Here is a 20,693-nt window from a genome sequence, read left to right as displayed (position 1 = left end):
GGAGGCAATTTCAACCGAGAAGATGGATTCTGGGCTTACTAATCATTGGAAGGATTTGATAAACCATTTCGGGTCTTAATTGAGTGTTCACGCTTACGGTTACCATGAGAGATTCGTTCACGAGGCTATCCACGTATACAAGCACAGAGGCAATTTCAACCGAGAAGATGGATTCTGGGCTTAGCAATCATTGGAAGGATTTGATAAACCATTTCGGGTCTTAATTGATTGTTCACGCTTACGGCTACCATGAGAGATTCGTTCATGAGGCTATCCACGTATACAAGCACGGAGGCAATTTCAACCGAGAAGATGGATTCTGGGCTTAGCAATCATTGGAAGGATTTGATAAACCATTTCGGGGTCTTAATTGAGTGTTCACGCTTACGGTTACCATGAGAGATTCGTTCACGAGGCTATCCACGTATACAAGCACGGAGGCAATTTAAACCGAGAAGATGGATTCTGGGCTTAGCAATCATTGGAAGGATTTGATAAACCATTTCGGGTCTTAATTGAGTTTTCACGCTTATGGTTACCATGAGAGATTCGTTCACGAGACTATCCACGTATACAAGCACAGAGGCAATTTCAACCGAGAGGATGGATTCTGGGCTTAGCAATTATTGGAAGGATTTGATAAACCATTTCGGGTCTTAATTGATTGATCACGCTTACGGTTACCATGAGAGATTTGTTCACGAGGCTATCCACGTATACAAGCACAGAGGCAATTTCAACCGAGAGGATGGATTCTGGGCTTAGCAATCATTGGAAGGATTTGATAAACCATTTCGGGTATTAATTGATTGTTCACGCTTATAGTGGCTTTCAGACAGCATACATTAATTTTTCGTCTCCCCCCCCTCCTTTTCAGAACATAGATGGACTAGTCCTTCTAAACAAACTGCTAAATCGCTGCGCGTGGCGCTGACGTTTTTTTAAAATAAATAAATAGATACACCGTTTAAAATAAATAAATTAATGCAAACCGACACACCTGATGACGACCGTTTGTGTTATGGTCGAAACGTCGTGAGAATTTTTATTGTTATATATATTTTATTAGTTTTATTGTTTCCCTTCAACGTGACTTTACCGAAAGAGCTAAGAATATGAACCACAACAACAACAACCACAAGACAACTTTAGATTAAGGCCATCAGTCGCTAACTCCGTACGACAACAAATCAAAGACATGGCCGAACCAAAAACAACGCTTTCCAAATCACCGAAACATAAAGCCGTAATTGCAACGTAACATTATGAGACCTCCTTTGCCAGTAACAAGATATTGAAGTAGGTTTTACCCTTTTAACTGGCACAAAAGGTGTAAGTTTTTGTGCCAGTTAAAAGGGTAAAACCTATTCCTATATCTTGTTACTGGCAAAGGAGGTCTCATAATGTAAATGCTCACCCCGAGCCCTCAATACTCTGATAGTGCGCTGTTTTTGAGTTGTACGCCTTTTGGCGTCTTCTGGTCCAACACCAATGGAGACTAAAGGGCTCTAAGAAAAGCCGTCTCGGGTGTGGACCAATCAAATTCAAGGACAGTGCCAATATTATTATCAGAGTTGTCTCTTTTGTTTGCATTTTGACTGCTGGTGTTGTGGTTATTGCAAACACGATGCCTTGAATGAAGGTGTCAGTTTTTGTGCCCGTTAAAAGGGTAAAACCTATTTCAATATCTTGTTTCTGGCAAAGGAGGTCTCATAATGTAAGTGCTCACCCCGAGCCCTCAATACTCTGATGGCGCGCTGTTTTTGAGTTGTGTGCCTTTTGGCGTCTTCTGGTCTAACACCAATGGAGACTTAAGGGCTCTAAGAAAAGCCGTCTCGGGTGGAGACCAATCAAATTCAAGGATAGTGCTAATATTATTATCAGAGTTGTCTCTTTTGTTTGCATTTTGACTGCTTGTGTTGTGGTTATTGCAAACATGATGCCTTGAATGAAGGTGTCAGTTTTTGTGACAGTTAAAAGGGTAAAAACCTATTTCAATGCAACGTAACAGTTGATCACGGGGACTCAAAGTTAATGAGGTCTCAGGATGAGCATCTACATCATTAGACATCCTTTGCCAGTACCAAAATATAATACTAATATGGTTCGTAGTTTTGTTTTTTGATTGACTGCAGGTATTGTGGTGAATGCTGTAACACGAATACTTGTAAAAAGGTTTCAGTTTGGAGGAATAACCCCCCGATTTTTATAACCTGGTCACAAGTAACCACATCACTACCGCCATCACTAACATCACTACCATCATCACTACCACCACTATCACTGACACCACCACCATCACTAACATCACCACCATCACTGACATCACCATCATCACTACCACCACTATCACTAACACCATCACCACCATCACTAACATCACTACCATCATCACTACCACTACTACCATCATCACTACCACTACCACCATCATCACTACCACCACTCCCACCACCACTAACATCACCACCATCACCACCACCACTAACATCACCATCATCACTACCACCACCATCACCACCACAATCACCATCACCATCACCACCACCATTACCACCACCATCACCACCAGCATCACTACCAGCATCACTACCAACACCATCACTACCACCACCAACACCACCAACACCACCATCACTACCACCACCAACACCACCATCAAACTCAACACTTCACCCCTGCAGTTATTCCTGTGGTTACCCATTACCCCTGTGGTTACCCCAGGAGCACGCACAGCTACCCCTGTGGTTACCCCTGTGGTTACCCCTGCCGTTACCCCTGCCGTTACCCCTGGTTACCCCTGTGGTTACCCCTGTGGTTACCCCTGTTACCCCATTACCCCTGTGGTTACCCCTGTGGTAACCCCATTACCCCTGCGGTTACCCCTGCGGTTACCCCTGCGGTTACCCCTGGTTACCCCATTACCCCTGTGGTTACCCCAGGAGCACGCACAGCAAGAGCGATCGCCGCAACAGGAAGTTCAAGGAGGCTGAGCGACTCTTCAGCAAATCCTCCATCACCTCCATGGCGGTGAGGTTACCCCGCGGTCGCCATGGTTACCATAGTGACCCCACGGTCGCCGTGGTTATTGTAGTGACCCCCCGGTCGCCGTGGTTACCGTAGTGACCCCCCGGTCGCCGTGGTTACCGTAGTGACCCCACGGTCGCCGTGGTTACCGTAGTGACCCCACGGTCGCCGTGGTTACCGTAGTGACCCCCCGGTCGCCGTGGTTACCGTAGTGACCCCACGGTCGCCATGGTTAGCGTAGTGACCCCCTGGTCGCCATGGTTACCGTAGTGACCCCACGGTCGCCGTGGTTACCGTAGTGACCCCACGGTCATCAGCGTCACCATAGTCACTATAACTACACTGTGACCCCACCGTGACCCCGCAGTGACCCCGCAGTGACCCCGCAGTGACCTCTCCGTGACCCCCAGTGACCCCACAGTGACCCCACCGTGACCTCTCCGTGACCTCCCCAGGCCATCAGTGCGCTGGCCGGAGGAGGAAATGACGTCAACACAAACTCCAGTGAGTGACATCACTAACATCAACAACAACAACATCAACAATAACATCAACCATCACCAACAACAACATCACCAACATCAACAATAACAACATCAACAACAACATCAACAACAATAACATCAACAACAATAACAACATCAACAACAACATCAACAACAATAACAACATCAACAACATCATCAACAATAACAACATCAACAACAGCATCAACAACATAAACGACAACATCATCATCACCAACATCATCAACAACAACAACATCAACATCAACAACATCACTACCAGCAACAACATCACTATCAACAACATCACTACCAACATCAACAACATCACTACCACCACCATCAACATCAACAATATCACTACCATCAACAACATCACTACCATCACTACCTCCACCATCAACAACATCACTACCATCACTACCTCCACCATCAACAACATCACTACCATTAACAACATCAACAACATCACTACCATTAACAACATCAACAACATCACTACCTTCTTTGGTTCTTTCGGTAAAGTCACGTAGAATGAGAATAAAATAATAAATTGATAAAATAAAATAACACAATAATATTCTCACGACGTTTCGGCCACAACACAAGCGGCCTTCATCAGGTGAAGGGGGCGAGACTGTCTGGTAGGACAGCGCTGGAGTGAGAGAGCCACGTTCAGATCACAGCTTTTAAGCTGTGTGAGAGGAACAAAGAGCCTTGACAAAGGAATTAGCATAAAATTTAGCATTGAAATGGCTGAATGATTAGCTTGTGACTGGTCACAGAAATAGCTATGTTAAAAGTTAAAGCATACACATCCGCAGAGGCACCCATTGTTAAAAGGAATTAGCATAGAATTTAGCATTGAAATAGCTAAGTTAAGGCATACACATCCGCAGAGGCACCCCTTGACAATGGGATTAGCATAGAATTTAGCATTGAAATGGCTGAGTGATTCGCTTGTAACTGCTACAGAAATAGCTACGTTGAAGTCAGAACATACACATTCACCGAGGCACTTAGTACAAATCAAACAGGAGAATTTAGCATTGAAATAACTAGGCGAATTTAGCATTGAAAAAACTGGGTGATTTGCTAGTGACTGGTCACAGAAATGACTACAAATCTGAGCTATTCACAGTACTATATAGTGAACCAATAAAAACTAAAATATAAATTACCTTCATGTTATCAATAAACTCTATATTCTCCAATCAGCTAAGCTACCAACCATAAGTCGTTATATATCACAATGCTATATGGCGAAAAAATGGGTGGATTCTTACCCTCAAATTTCCGTACCACGGATAGCTACGGGCCCCGTTCAGACGGACGAGTTCGTCCATGGTCGGAACAGAGGAGGGGAAGAGAGACAGCTGCGAGGCCCTAGTATACTCCATGTTGTAAACCATACCATTAACCGTGGTGTGAGAGGTATTAAGAGGCAATGCTGGCGAAAGAGCTGCGGTCTGAAGGTCATCGTAAAATTACAATTAATTAAGAACAGAAATGATTTAACACATCTTTCCAGTGGTTACTAAGCCTGAATCCATCTTCTCGGTTGAAATTGTCTCTGTGCTTGTATATGTGAATGGCCTCATGAACGAATCTCTCATGGTAGCCGGTTGGTTTGCAAAGAACCTCCGTCTTGGAGAAGTCAATGTCATGTGAGCCCACTGAATTGTAACAGTGATCTGCCACGGCAGAGGAGTTCGTCTTACCGTGTTTCAAGTCTGCTTTATGTTCGCGGATGCGGTCCGAGATATGTCTTTTGGTTTCTCCAATGTAGCTACTACCACAGAGGCACTTTAGTTTGTAAACGCCCGGGTACTGTATGTCTGGAAGAGCATCTTTTACAGATGGAACTAAATCACGGATTTTGTGTACTGTATTGAATCGGACCTGGATCTTGTGTTTATTCAGGATTTTGGAGATCTTTTTAGTGACCCCTGCAATGTAGGGTAAGGTGATGGTTTTGAGTGGCTCCACAAGAGGATCCTTCTTCATGACTGGAGTGATGGCTTTGCGGATTGTGTAGTCGGAGTAGCCATTAGCCCTGAGAGCCTGGTGTACGTGCTTGAGTTCACTGGTAATGTGTTCCTGGTCGGAAATGCATTGGGCTCTATGGTATAGAGTCTTGATGAGGCAGTTCTTCTGGGATGGATGGTGGTGGGAATCCGGTTTCAAGTAAGCATCTGTATGGGTAGCTTTCCTGTAGACAGAGTGGCTCATTGAACCATCATGTCTCCTTTTAATTAAGACATCCAGAAAGGGTAGTTTGCCATCTTTTTCGACCTCCATGGTAAATCTGATGGCTGGGTGTATGGAATTGATGTGGTCGCGGAATTGGTCTAGAGCAGGCTGGCCATGTGGCCAGATGACAAAGGTGTCATCAACGTACCTCTTCCATAAGGTCGGGCGTAGAGTGGCAGTCTGGATGGCGTCAGTTTCAAATTTTTCCATGAATACGTTGGCTACAACCGGAGATAGGGGGGAGCCCATTGGGGTGCCCTCAGTTTGTTTGTAGAAAGTTCCATTCCAGGTGAAGTATGTGTTGGTTAAGCAATGTCTCACCAGGGGGGGTACATCAGTATGCAGTCCTTGATGAACCAGGTCTTCAATGATAGCGATGGTGTCAGGTACCGGGACTTTGGTGAACAGGGACACCACATCAAAACTGACAAGCAGGTCGTTTGGGGACAGGGAAATGTCTTTGATTGTCGATACCAGGTGAGTAGAATTTAGTACCGCAGAGGTGGTTTTTCCAGTGAAAGGTCGCAGTATATCAGCCAGAAAACGTGCCAGTTTGTAGGTGGGGGAGCTGATAGTAGAGACGATGGGACGAAGGGGTGTATCTTCTTTGTGTATCTTTGGAAGGCCATATAATCTTGGTGGTCTGGCAGCAGAGGGTTTCAACGAGAACTGTTTGATCTCATCAATTAATGCTGTTGAATCAGAGATAATTTTGTTCGTTTTGGTGACCAGGCTGTTGGTGGGATCTCTTTTTATTTTTGTATAGCTGCCATCGTTGAGTAGTTCTTGAATTTTGTTGTTATATTCTGTTTTGTCCATGATGACAGTGGCATTGCCTTTGTCGGCTGAGAGAACGACAATATCATCCCTCTTTTTTAATTGGGATAATTCAAAACGTTCGTCTTTGCTGATGTTGCTAGGTGGCAACTTAGCGTTTTTGAGGGTTGCAGCGATTTCAGATCTTGCTACGTCTGCAGAGATGTGACTCAAGCCCTTGAGTGCAACGTCGACATGGGCAATGATATCATTAACCGGTAAGTGTCTCGGTGTGACAGCAAAGTTTAGACCTTTAGCTAAAACGGATTTCAGACCATCAGAAATGGAACTGTTACTGCGATTAATTACGACTTTGTTGACGTCTATCTTTTCGGTGTGTGGATCCGATTTTTTGCTGGAGAGGTGATTGAATTTGGAAATCAAATTGTCCCTACATTTGTTCGACATAGTGGCAGCCGAAGAGGTAGTCATATTGTCTACGTGTTCCCAATCCGATGTAGACATTGTTGCTGTCAATTTTAAGTGTGATTTGTAGAGTGTCTTGTCTAACTGATCGAGTTCGGTGCGTGTAAGTCTGATTTTTTCCGAGATAAGAGCGAAGCTAGTTCTAGCTAGAATTCGTTTTGCATTGAGAGAAGTTGCAACAGCAGAGGTTAGTGTAAATGCGGTTGGTATTACCTTAGAGTCGCGGCATCTCTTCAGAAAGGTGAGAGACTCGATTAGTTGAGCCTTCTTATCCCGAAGTCTGTTGAATGATCTTAAGGATGTGTGGAATCCCTCCCCGTAGAGGCGGTTAAATTTCGATTTAAAGCTTTCGTGACTGCAATGATTCATCTTCTTTGGTTCTTTCGGTAAAGTCACGTAGAATGAGAATAAAATAATAAATTGATAAAATAAAATAACACAATAATATTCTCACGACGTTTCGGCCACAACACAAGCGGCCTTCATCAGGTGAAGGGGGCGAGACTGTCTGGTAGGACAGCGCTGGAGTGAGAGAGCCACGTTCAGATCACGGCTTTTAAGCTGTGTGAGAGGAACAAAGAGCCTTGACAAAGGAATTAGCATAAAATTTAGCATTGAAATGGCTGAATGATTAGCTTGTGACTGGTCACAGAAATAGCTATGTTAAAAGTTAAAGCATACACATCCGCAGAGGCACCCATTGTTAAAAGGAATTAGCATAGAATTTAGCATTGAAATAGCTAAGTTAAGGCATACACATCCGCAGAGGCACCCCTTGACAATGGGATTAGCATAGAATTTAGCATTGAAATGGCTGAGTGATTCGCTTGTAACTGCTACAGAAATAGCTACGTTGAAGTCAGAGCATACACATTCACCGAGGCACTTAGTACAAATCAAACAGGAGAATTTAGCATTGAAATAACTAGGCGAATTTAGCATTGAAAAAACTGGGTGATTTGCTAGTGACTGGTCACAGAAATGACTACACATCTGAGCTATTCACAGTACTATATAGTGAACCAATAAAAACTAAAATATAAATTACCTTCATGTTATCAATAAACTCTATATTCTCCAATCAGCTAAGCTACCAACCATAAGTCGTTATATATCACAATGCTATATGGCGAAAAAATGGGTGGATTCTTACCCTCAAATTTCCGTACCACGGATAGCTACGGGCCCCGTTCAGACGGACGAGTTCGTCCATGGTCGGAACAAAGGAGGGGGAGAGAGACAGCTGCGAGGCCCTAGTATACTCCATGTTGTAAACCATACCATTAACCGTGGTGTGAGAGGTATTAAGAGGCAATGCTGGCGAAAGAGCTGCGGTCTGAAGGTCATCGTAAAATTACAATTAATTAAGAACAGAAATGATTTAACACATCTTTCCAGTGGTTACTAAGCCTGAATCCATCTTCTCGGTTGAAATTGTCTCTGTGCTTGTATATGTGAATGGCCTCATGAACGAATCTCTCATGGTAGCCGGTTGGTTTGCAAAGAACCTCCGTCTTGGAGAAGTCAATGTCATGTGAGCCCACTGAATTGTAACAGTGATCTGCCACGGCAGAGGAGTTCGTCTTACCGTGTTTCAAGTCTGCTTTATGTTCGCGGATGCGGTCCGAGATATGTCTTTTGGTTTCTCCAATGTAGCTACTACCACAGAGGCACTTTAGTTTGTAAACGCCCGGGTACTGTATGTCTGGAAGAGCATCTTTTACAGATGGAACTAAATCACGGATTTTGTGTACTGTGTTGAATCGGACCTGGATCTTGTGTTTATTCAGGATTTTGGAGATCTTTTTAGTGACCCCTGCAATGTAGGGTAAGGTGATGGTTTTGAGTGGCTCCACAAGAGGATCCTTCTTCATGACTGGAGTGATGGCTTTGCCGATTGTGTAGTCGGAGTAGCCATTAGCCCTGAGAGCCTGGTGTACGTGCTTGAGTTCACTGGTAATGTGTTCCTGGTCGGAAATGCATTGGGCTCTATGGTATAGAGTCTTGATGAGGCAGTTCTTCTGGGATGGATGGTGGTGGGAATCCGGTTTCAAGTAAGCATCTGTATGGGTAGCTTTCCTGTAGACAGAGTGGCTCATTGAACCATCATGTCTCCTTTTAATTAAGACATCCAGAAAGGGTAGTTTGCCATCTTTTTCGACCTCCATGGTAAATCTGATGGCTGGGTGTATGGAATTGATGTGGTCGCGGAATTGGTCTAGAGCAGGCTGGCCATGTGGCCAGATGACAAAGGTGTCATCAACGTACCTCTTCCATAAGGTCGGGCGTAGAGTGGCAGTCTGGATGGCGTCAGTTTCAAATTTTTCCATGAATACGTTGGCTACAACCGGAGATAGGGGGGAGCCCATTGGGGTGCCCTCAGTTTGTTTGTAGAAAGTTCCATTCCAGGTGAAGTATGTGTTGGTTAAGCAATGTCTCACCAGGGGGGGTACATCAGTATGCAGTCCTTGATGAACCAGGTCTTCAATGATAGCGATGGTGTCAGGTACCGGGACTTTGGTGAACAGGGACACCACATCAAAACTGACAAGCAGGTCGTTTGGGGACAGGGAAATGTCTTTGATTGTCGATACCAGGTGAGTAGAATTTAGTACCGCAGAGGTGGTTTTTCCAGTGAAAGGTCGCAGTATATCAGCCAGAAAACGTGCCAGTTTGTAGGTGGGGGAGCTGATAGTAGAGACGATGGGACGAAGGGGTGTATCTTCTTTGTGTATCTTTGGAAGGCCATATAATCTTGGTGGTCTGGCAGCAGAGGGTTTCAACGAGAACTGTTTGATCTCATCAATTGATGCTGTTGAATCAGAGATAATTTTGTTCGTTTTGGTGACCAGGCTGTTGGTGGGATCTCTTTTTATTTTTGTATAGCTGCCATCGTTGAGTAGTTCTTGAATTTTGTTGTTATATTCTGTTTTGTCCATGATGACAGTGGCATTGCCTTTGTCGGCTTAGAGAACGACAATATCATCCCTCTTTTTTAATTGAGATAATTCAAAACGTTCGTCTTTGCTGATGTTGCTAGGTGGCAACTTAGCGTTTTTGAGGGTTGCAGCGATTTCAGATCTTGCTACGTCTGCAGAGATGTGATTCAAGCCCTTGAGTGCAACGTCGACATGGGCAATGATATCATTAACCGGTAAGTGTCTCGGTGTGACAGCAAAGTTTAGACCTTTAGCTAAAACGGATTTCAGACCATCAGAAATGGAACTGTTACTGCGATTAATTACGACTTTGTTGACGTCTATCTTTTCGGTGTGTGGATCCGATTTTTTGCTGGAGAGGTGATTGAATTTGGAAATCAAATTGTCCCTACATTTGTTCGACATAGTGGCAGCCGAAGAGGTAGTCATATTGTCTACGTGTTCCCAATCCGATGTAGACATTGTTGCTGTCAATTTTAAGTGTGATTTGTAGAGTGTCTTGTCTAACTGATCGAGTTCGGTGCGTGTAAGTCTGATTTTTTCCGAGATAAGAGCGAAGCTAGTTCTAGCTAGAATTCGTTTTGCATTGAGAGAAGTTGCAACAGCAGAGGTTAGTGTAAATGCGGTTGGTATTACCTTAGAGTCGCGGCATCTCTTCAGAAAGGTGAGAGACTCGATTAGTTGAGCCTTCTTATCCCGAAGTCTGTTGAATGATCTTAAGGATGTGTGGAATCCCTCCCCGTAGAGGCGGTTAAATTTCGATTTAAAGCTTTCGTGACTGCAATGATTCATCTTCTTTGGTTCTTTCGGTAAAGTCACGTAGAATGAGAATAAAATAATAAATTGATAAAATAAAATAACACAATAATATTCTCACGACGTTTCGGCCACAACACAAGCGGCCTTCATCAGGTGAAGGGGGCGAGACTGTCTGGTAGGACAGCGCTGGAGTGAGAGAGCCACGTTCAGATCACGGCTTTTAAGCTGTGTGAGAGGAACAAAGAGCCTTGACAAAGGAATTAGCATAAAATTTAGCATTGAAATGGCTGAATGATTAGCTTGTGACTGGTCACAGAAATAGCTATGTTAAAAGTTAAAGCATACACATCCGCAGAGGCACCCATTGTTAAAAGGAATTAGCATAGAATTTAGCATTGAAATAGCTAAGTTAAGGCATACACATCCGCAGAGGCACCCCTTGACAATGGGATTAGCATAGAAGTTAGCATTGAAATGGCTGAGTGATTCGCTTGTAACTGCTACAGAAATAGCTACGTTGAAGTCAGAGCATACACATTCACCGAGGCACTTAGTACAAATCAAACAGGAGAATTTAGCATTGAAATAACTAGGCGAATTTAGCATTGAAATAACTGGGTGATTTGCTAGTGACTGGTCACAGAAATGACTACACATCTGAGCTATTCACAGTACTATATAGTGAACCAATAAAAACTAAAATATAAATTACCTTCATGTTATCAATAAACTCTATATTCTCCAATCAGCTAAGCTACCAACCATAAGTCGTTATATATCACAATGCTATATGGCGAAAAAATGGGTGGATTCTTACCCTCAAATTTCCGTACCACGGATAGCTACGGGCCCCGTTCAGACGGACGAGTTCGTCCATGGTCGGAACAGAGGAGGGGGAGAGAGACAGCTGCGAGGCCCTAGTATACTCCATGTTGTAAACCATACCATTAACCGTGGTGTGAGAGGTATTAAGAGGCAATGCTGGCGAAAGAGCTGCGGTCTGAAGGTCATCGTAAAATTACAATTAATTAAGAACAGAAATGATTTAACACATCTTTCCAGTGGTTACTAAGCCTGAATCCATCTTCTCGGTTGAAATTGTCTCTGTGCTTGTATATGTGAATGGCCTCATGAACGAATCTCTCATGGTAGCCGGTTGGTTTGCAAAGAACCTCCGTCTTGGAGAAGTCAATGTCATGTGAGCCCACTGAATTGTAACAGTGATCTGCCACGGCAGAGGAGTTCGTCTTACCGTGTTTCAAGTCTGCTTTATGTTCGCGGATGCGGTCCGAGATATGTCTTTTGGTTTCTCCAATGTAGCTACTACCACAGAGGCACTTTAGTTTGTAAACGCCCGGGTACTGTATGTCTGGAAGAGCATCTTTTACAGATGGAACTAAATCACGGATTTTGTGTACTGTGTTGAATCGGACCTGGATCTTGTGTTTATTCAGGATTTTGGAGATCTTTTTAGTGACCCCTGCAATGTAGGGTAAGGTGATGGTTTTGAGTGGCTCCACAAGAGGATCCTTCTTCATGACTGGAGTGATGGCTTTGCCGATTGTGTAGTCGGAGTAGCCATTAGCCCTGAGAGCCTGGTGTACGTGCTTGAGTTCACTGGTAATGTGTTCCTGGTCGGAAATGCATTGGGCTCTATGGTATAGAGTCTTGATGAGGCAGTTCTTCTGGGATGGATGGTGGTGGGAATCCGGTTTCAAGTAAGCATCTGTATGGGTAGCTTTCCTGTAGACAGAGTGGCTCATTGAACCATCATGTCTCCTTTTAATTAAGACATCCAGAAAGGGTAGTTTGCCATCTTTTTCGACCTCCATGGTAAATCTGATGGCTGGGTGTATGGAATTGATGTGGTCGCGGAATTGGTCTAGAGCAGGCTGGCCATGTGGCCAGATGACAAAGGTGCCATCAACGTACCTCTTCCATAAGGTCGGGCGTAGAGTGGCAGTCTGGATGGCGTCAGTTTCAAATTTTTCCATGAATACGTTGGCTACAACCGGAGATAGGGGGGAGCCCATTGGGGTGCCCTCAGTTTGTTTGTAGAAAGTTCCATTCCAGGTGAAGTATGTGTTGGTTAAGCAATGTCTCACCAGGGGGGGTACATCAGTATGCAGTCCTTGATGAACCAGGTCTTCAATGATAGCGATGGTGTCAGGTACCGGGACTTTGGTGAACAGGGACACCACATCAAAACTGACAAGCAGGTCGTTTGGGGACAGGGAAATGTCTTTGATTGTCGATACCAGGTGAGTAGAATTTAGTACCGCAGAGGTGGTTTTTCCAGTGAAAGGTCGCAGTATATCAGCCAGAAAACGTGCCAGTTTGTAGGTGGGGGAGCTGATAGTAGAGACGATGGGACGAAGGGGTGTATCTTCTTTGTGTATCTTTGGAAGGCCATATAATCTTGGTGGTCTGGCAGCAGAGGGTTTCAACGAGAACTGTTTGATCTCATCAATTAATGCTGTTGAATCAGAGATAATTTTGTTCGTTTTGGTGACCAGGCTGTTGGTGGGATCTCTTTTTATTTTTGTATAGCTGCCATCGTTGAGTAGTTCTTGAATTTTGTTGTTATATTCTGTTTTGTCCATGATGACAGTGGCATTGCCTTTGTCGGCTGAGAGAACGACAATATCATCCCTCTTTTTTAATTGAGATAATTCAAAACGTTCGTCTTTGCTGATGTTGCTAGGTGGCAACTTAGCGTTTTTGAGGGTTGCAGTGATTTCAGATCTTGCTACGTCTGCAGAGATGTGACTCAAGCCCTTGAGTGCAACGTCGACATGGGCAATGATATCATTAACCGGTAAGTGTCTCGGTGTGACAGCAAAGTTTAGACCTTTAGCTAAAACGGATTTCAGACCATCAGAAATGGAACTGTTACTGCGATTAATTACGACTTTGTTGACGTCTATCTTTTCGGTGTGTGGATCCGATTTTTTGCTGGAGAGGTGATTGAATTTGGAAATCAAATTGTCCCTACATTTGTTCGACATAGTGGCAGCCGAAGAGGTAGTCATATTGTCTACGTGTTCCCAATCCGATGTAGACATTGTTGCTGTCAATTTTAAGTGTGATTTGTAGAGTGTCTTGTCTAACTGATCGAGTTCGGTGCGTGTAAGTCTGATTTTTTCCGAGATAAGAGCGAAGCTAGTTCTAGCTAGAATTCGTTTTGCATTGAGAGAAGTTGCAACAGCAGAGGTTAGTGTAAATGCGGTTGGTATTACCTTAGAGTCGCGGCATCTCTTCAGAAAGGTGAGAGACTCGATTAGTTGAGCCTTCTTATCCCGAAGTCTGTTGAATGATCTTAAGGATGTGTGGAATCCCTCCCCGTAGAGGCGGTTAAATTTCGATTTAAAGCTTTCGTGACTGCAATGATTCATCTTCTTTGGTTCTTTCGGTAAAGTCACGTAGAATGAGAATAAAATAATAAATTGATAAAATAAAATAACACAATAATATTCTCACGACGTTTCGGCCACAACACAAGCGGCCTTCATCAGGTGAAGGGGGCGAGACTGTCTGGTAGGACAGCGCTGGAGTGAGAGAGCCACGTTCAGATCACGGCTTTTAAGCTGTGTGAGAGGAACAAAGAGCCTTGACAAAGGAATTAGCATAAAATTTAGCATTGAAATGGCTGAATGATTAGCTTGTGACTGGTCACAGAAATAGCTATGTTAAAAGTTAAAGCATACACATCCGCAGAGGCACCCATTGTTAAAAGGAATTAGCATAGAATTTAGCATTGAAATAGCTAAGTTAAGGCATACACATCCGCAGAGGCACCCCTTGACAATGGGATTAGCATAGAATTTAGCATTGAAATGGCTGAGTGATTCGCTTGTAACTGCTACAGAAATAGCTACGTTGAAGTCAGAGCATACACATTCACCGAGGCACTTAGTACAAATCAAACAGGAGAATTTAGCATTGAAATAACTAGGCGAATTTAGCATTGAAAAAACTGGGTGATTTGCTAGTGACTGGTCACAGAAATGACTACACATCTGAGCTATTCACAGTACTATATAGTGAACCAATAAAAACTAAAATATAAATTACCTTCATGTTATCAATAAACTCTATATTCTCCAATCAGCTAAGCTACCAACCATAAGTCGTTATATATCACAATGCTATATGGCGAAAAAATGGGTGGATTCTTACCCTCAAATTTCCGTACCACGGATAGCTACGGGCCCCGTTCAGACGGACGAGTTCGTCCATGGTCGGAACAGAGGAGGGGGAGAGAGACAGCTGCGAGGCCCTAGTATACTCCATGTTGTAAACCATACCATTAACCGTGGTGTGAGAGGTATTAAGAGGCAATGCTGGCGAAAGAGCTGCGGTCTGAAGGTCATCGTAAAATTACAATTAATTAAGAACAGAAATTATTTAACACATCTTTCCAGTGGTTACTAAGCCTGAATCCATCTTCTCGGTTGAAATTGTCTCTGTGCTTGTATATGTGAATGGCCTCATGAACGAATCTCTCATGGTAGCCGGTTGGTTTGCAAAGAACCTCCGTCTTGGAGAAGTCAATGTCATGTGAGCCCACTGAATTGTAACAGTGATCTGCCACGGCAGAGGAGTTCGTCTTACCGTGTTTCAAGTCTGCTTTATGTTCGCGGATGCGGTCCGAGATATGTCTTTTGGTTTCTCCAATGTAGCTACTACCACAGAGGCACTTTAGTTTGTAAACGCCCGGGTACTGTATGTCTGGAAGAGCATCTTTTACAGATGGAACTAAATCACGGATTTTGTGTACTGTGTTGAATCGGACCTGGATCTTGTGTTTATTCAGGATTTTGGAGATCTTTTTAGTGACCCCTGCAATGTAGGGTAAGGTGATGGTTTTGAGTGGCTCCACAAGAGGATCCTATACTGCGACCTTTCACTGGAAAAACCACCTCTGCGGTACTAAATTCTACTCACCTGGTATCGACAATCAAAGACATTTCCCTGTCCCCAAACGACCTGCTTGTCAGTTTTGATGTGGTGTCCCTGTTCACCAAAGTCCCGGTACCTGACACCATCGCTATCATTGAAGACCTGGTTCATCAAGGACTGCATACTGATGTACCCCCCCTGGTGAGACATTGCTTAACCAACACATACTTCACCTGGAATGGAACTTTCTACAAACAAACTGAGGGCACCCCAATGGGCTCCCCCCTATCTCCGGTTGTAGCCAACGTATTCATGGAAAAATTTGAAACTGACGCCATCCAGACTGCCACTCTACGCCCGACCTTATGGAAGAGGTACGTTGATGACACCTTTGTCATCTGGCCACATGGCCAGCCTGCTCTAGACCAATTCCGCGACCACATCAATTCCATACACCCAGCCATCAGATTTACCATGGAGGTCGAAAAAGATGGCAAACTACCCTTTCTGGATGTCTTAATTAAAAGGAGACATGATGGTTCAATGAGCCACTCTGTCTACAGGAAAGCTACCCATACAGATGCTTACTTGAAACCGGATTCCCACCACCATCCATCCCAGAAGAACTGCCTCATCAAGACTCTATACCATAGAGCCCAATGCATTTCCGACCAGGAACACATTACCAGTGAACTCAAGCACGTACACCAGGCTCTCAGGGCTAATGGCTACTCCGACTACACAATCCGCAAAGCCATCACTCCAGTCATGAAGAAGGATCCTCTTGTGGAGCCACTCAAAACCATTACCTTACCCTACATTGCAGGGGTCACTAAAAAGATCTCCAAAATCCTGAATAAACACAAGATCCAGGTCCGATTCAACACAGTACACAAAATCCGTGATTTAGTTCCATCTGTAAAAGATGCTCTTCCAGACATACAGTACCCGGGCGTTTACAAACTAAAGTGCCTCTGTGGTAGTAGCTACATTGGAGAAACCAAAAGACATATCTCGGACCGCATCCGCGAACATAAAGCAGACTTGAAACACGGTAAGACGAACTCCTCTGCCGTGGCAGATCACTGTTACAATTCAGTGGGCTCACATGACATTGACTTCTCCAAGACGGAGGTTCTTTGCAAACCAACCGGCTACCATGAGAGATTCGTTCATGAGGCCATTCACATATACAAGCACAGAGACAATTTCAACCGAGAAGATGGATTCAGGCTTAGTAACCACTGGAAAGATGTGTTAAATAATTTCTGTTCTGAATTAATTGTAATTTTACGATGACCTTCAGACCGCAGCTCTCTCGCCAGCATTGCCTCTTAATACCTCTCACACCACGGTTAATGGTATGGTTTACAACATGGAGTATACTAGGGCCTCGCAGCTGTCTCTCTCCCCCTCCTATGTTCCGACAATGGACGAACTCGTCCGTCTGAACGGGGCCCGTAGCTATCCGTGGTACGGAAATTTGAGGGTAAGAATCCACCCATTTTTTCGCCATATAGCAGTGATATATAACGACTTATGGTTGGTAGCTTAGCTGATTGGAGAATATAGAGTTTATTGATAACATGAAGGTAATTTATATTTTAGTTTTTATTGGTTCACTATATAGTACTGTGAATAGCTCAGATGTGTAGTCATTTCTGTGACCAGTCACTAGCAAATCACCCAGTTATTTCAATGCTAAATTCGCCTAGTTATTTCAATGCTAAATTCTCCTGTTTGATTTGTACTAAGTGCCTCGGTGAATGTGTATGCTCTGACTTCAACGTAGCTATTTCTGTAGCAGTTACAAGCGAATCACTCAGCCATTTCAATGCTAAATTCTATGCTAATCCCATTGTCAAGGGGTGCCTCTGCGGATGTGTATGCCTTAACTTAGCTATTTCAATGCTAAATTCTATGCTAATTCCTTTTAACAATGGGTGCCTCTGCGGATGTGTATGCTTTAACTTTTAACATAGCTATTTCTGTGACCAGTCACAAGCTAATCATTCAGCCATTTCAATGCTAAATTTTATGCTAATTCCTTTGTCAAGGCTCTTTGTTCCTCTCACACAGCTTAAAAGCCGTGATCTGAACGTGGCTCTCTCACTCCAGCGCTGTCCTACCAGACAGTCTCGCCCCCTTCACCTGATGAAGGCCGCTTGTGTTGTGGCCGAAACGTCGTGAGAATATTATTGTGTTATTTTATTTTATCAATTTATTATTTTATTCTCATTCTACGTGACTTTACCGAAAGAACCAAAGAAGATGAATCATTGCAGTCACGAAAGCTTTAAATCGAAACATCACTACCATCAACAGCGTCAACAACATCAACAACATCACTACCACCAACAACATCAACAACATCACTACCACCACCATCAACAACATCAACATCATCACTACCATCAACAACATCAACAACATCACTACCATCAATACCATCACTACCATCACCAACATCACTACCACCACCATCAACATCAACAACATCAACAACATCAACATCAACAACATCACCATTACCAACATAAACAACATCACCAACAACAACATCACCAACATCAACAACAACATCACCAACGTCAACTACATCACTACCATGAACAACAACATCAACAACATCAACAACATCACTACCATCAACAACAACATCAACATCACTACCACCACCAACAACAACATCAACATCAACAACATCAACATCAACAACATCAACGACATCAACCCCGCCCACAATATCAACATCAAAATCAACAACATCAACAACATCACTACCATCACTACCATCACCATCAACAACATCAACAACATCACTACCATCAACAACATCAACATCAACAACATCACTACCATCAACATCATCAACAACATCAACAACATCACTACCACCAACAACATCAACAACATCACTACCACCACCATCAACAACATCACTACCACCACCATCAACAACATAAACAACATCAACATCATCACTACCATCAACAACATCAACAACATCACTACCATCAATACCATCACTACCATCACTACCATCAACAACATCAACAACATCACTACCACCACCATCAACAACATCACTACAATCACCACCATCACCACCACCATCACCATCACCACCACCATCATCACCATCACCACCACCATCACCACCATCACCACCACCATCACCATCATCACCACCACCATCACCACCACCATCATCACCACCATCACCACCACCACCATCACCACCACCACCATCACCATCATCACCACCATCACCACCACCACCACCATCACCACCATCACCACCACCACCATCACCACCATCACCACCACCACCATCACCACCACCATCACCACCACCATCATCACCACCATCACCACCACCATCACCACCACCATCACCACCACCATCATCACCACCATCACCACCATCACCATCACCACCACCATCACCACCACCACCACCATCACCACCACCACCACCATCACCACCACCACCATCACCACCATCACCACCACCATCACCACCATCACCTCCATCATCACCACCACCACCACCACCTCCATCATCACCACCACCATCACCACCATCACCATCACCACGACCACCACCACCATCACCACCACCACCACCATCACCACCACCACCACCATCACCTCCATCATCACCATCATCACCACCATCACCACCATCACCACCATCACCATCACCACCATCACCACCACCATCACCACCACCATCACCACCACCATCACCACCTCCACTTTGTTGTTGCAGAGGGGGAGGGGCTGGGGCCCGAGCAAGGGGCGGAGTCTCCCCTTGACCTCTCGTCCAATCAGGGCGAGGCTGAGCGCGGTCGCCGTGGCAACGCCGGAGAGGGGGAGGGACCGACGTCAGAGCTCCCGTCACTAGGTAACGCCCCAAACATGGCCGCCAAAATGTGGTGGTGGTGGTGGTGGTGATGGTGGTGGTGATGGTGATGGTGGTGATGGTGGTGGTGGTGATGGTGGTGATGATGGTGGTGGTGGTGATGGTGGTGGTGGTGATGGTGGTGGTGATGGTGGTGGTTGGTGGTGATGGTGGTGGTGATGGTGGTGATGGTGGTGATGGTGGTGATGGTGGTGGTGGTGATGGTGGGATGGTGGTGGTTGTGGTGGTGGTGTGGTGGTGATGGTGGTGGTGGTGGTGATGGTGGTGGTGGTGGTGGTTATGGTGGTGGTGGTGGTGATGGTGGTGGTGGTGGTGATGATGGCGGTGATGGTGGTGGCGGTGGTGGTGGTGGTGGTGGCGGTGGTGGCGGTGGTATTTTTGGTGGTTGTGGTGGTGTGATGATGTTAATGCTACTACTACTGATACTACTACTGATGCTACTAGTACTGCTACTACTGATGATACTACTGCTACTACTACTACTGATGCTACTACTACTGATGGTACTACTACTACTGATACTACTACTGCTACTGATACTACTACTACTGATACTACTGCTTCTGATACTACTACTACTGATACTACTACTGCTACTGATGCTACTACTACTACTGATGGTACTACTACTGATACTCCTGCTACTGATACTACTACTACTGATACTACTGCTACTACTACTGATACTACTGCTACTGATACTACTACTACTGATACTACTGCTACTGATACTACTACTACTGATACTACTGCTACTGATAATACTACTGATGCTACTGCTACTGATACTACTACTGATACTACTACTGCTACTGATACTACTACTACTGATACTACTGCTACTACTACTACTGATACTACTGCTACTACTACTGATACTACTACTACTGATACTACTACTGCTACTGATACTACTACTACTGATACTACTGCTACTGATACTACTACTACTGATACTACTGCTACTGATACTACTACTACTGATACTACTACTGCTACTGATACTACTACTACTGATACTACTGCTACTACTTACTACTGATACTACTGCTACTACTGCTACTGATACTACTACTATTGATTACTACTGCTACTACTACTACTGATACTACTACTGATACTGCTACTACTACTACT

The 20,693-nt window shown here is 44.3% G+C and overlaps 1 protein-coding gene across 2 annotated transcripts in view; it reads left to right on the top strand.

Annotated features, from left to right (window-relative positions):
- The window catches only part of LOC116937986 (chromatin modification-related protein MEAF6-like), a 37,412-nt gene extending 17,815 nt beyond the window's left edge, over positions 1-19,597 (top strand). The window contains exons 3-5 of one of the 2 annotated variants that reach the window (XM_076055865.1): positions 2,943-3,030; positions 3,483-3,531; positions 19,404-19,597. In XM_076055865.1, the coding sequence (XP_075911980.1) occupies positions 2,943-3,030; positions 3,483-3,531; positions 19,404-19,588 (322 nt within the window). In that variant the 3' untranslated portion in view covers positions 19,589-19,597. The remainder of the gene's footprint in view (positions 1-2,942; positions 3,031-3,482; positions 3,532-19,403) is intronic. The other variant, XM_076055866.1, reaches the window with a different exon arrangement.
- Positions 19,598-20,693: the final 1,096 nt, after the last annotated feature.

This window comes from Petromyzon marinus, chromosome 73 (assembly GCF_048934315.1).
Source record: "Petromyzon marinus isolate PM22_M1 ecotype Great Lakes invasive population chromosome 73, UKy_Petmar_22M1.pri1.0, whole genome shotgun sequence".
NCBI lineage: Eukaryota > Metazoa > Chordata > Hyperoartia > Petromyzontiformes > Petromyzontidae > Petromyzon > Petromyzon marinus.
Note: the sequence above shows the minus strand (reverse complement) of the source record. Positions and strands in the feature narration are given on the sequence as shown.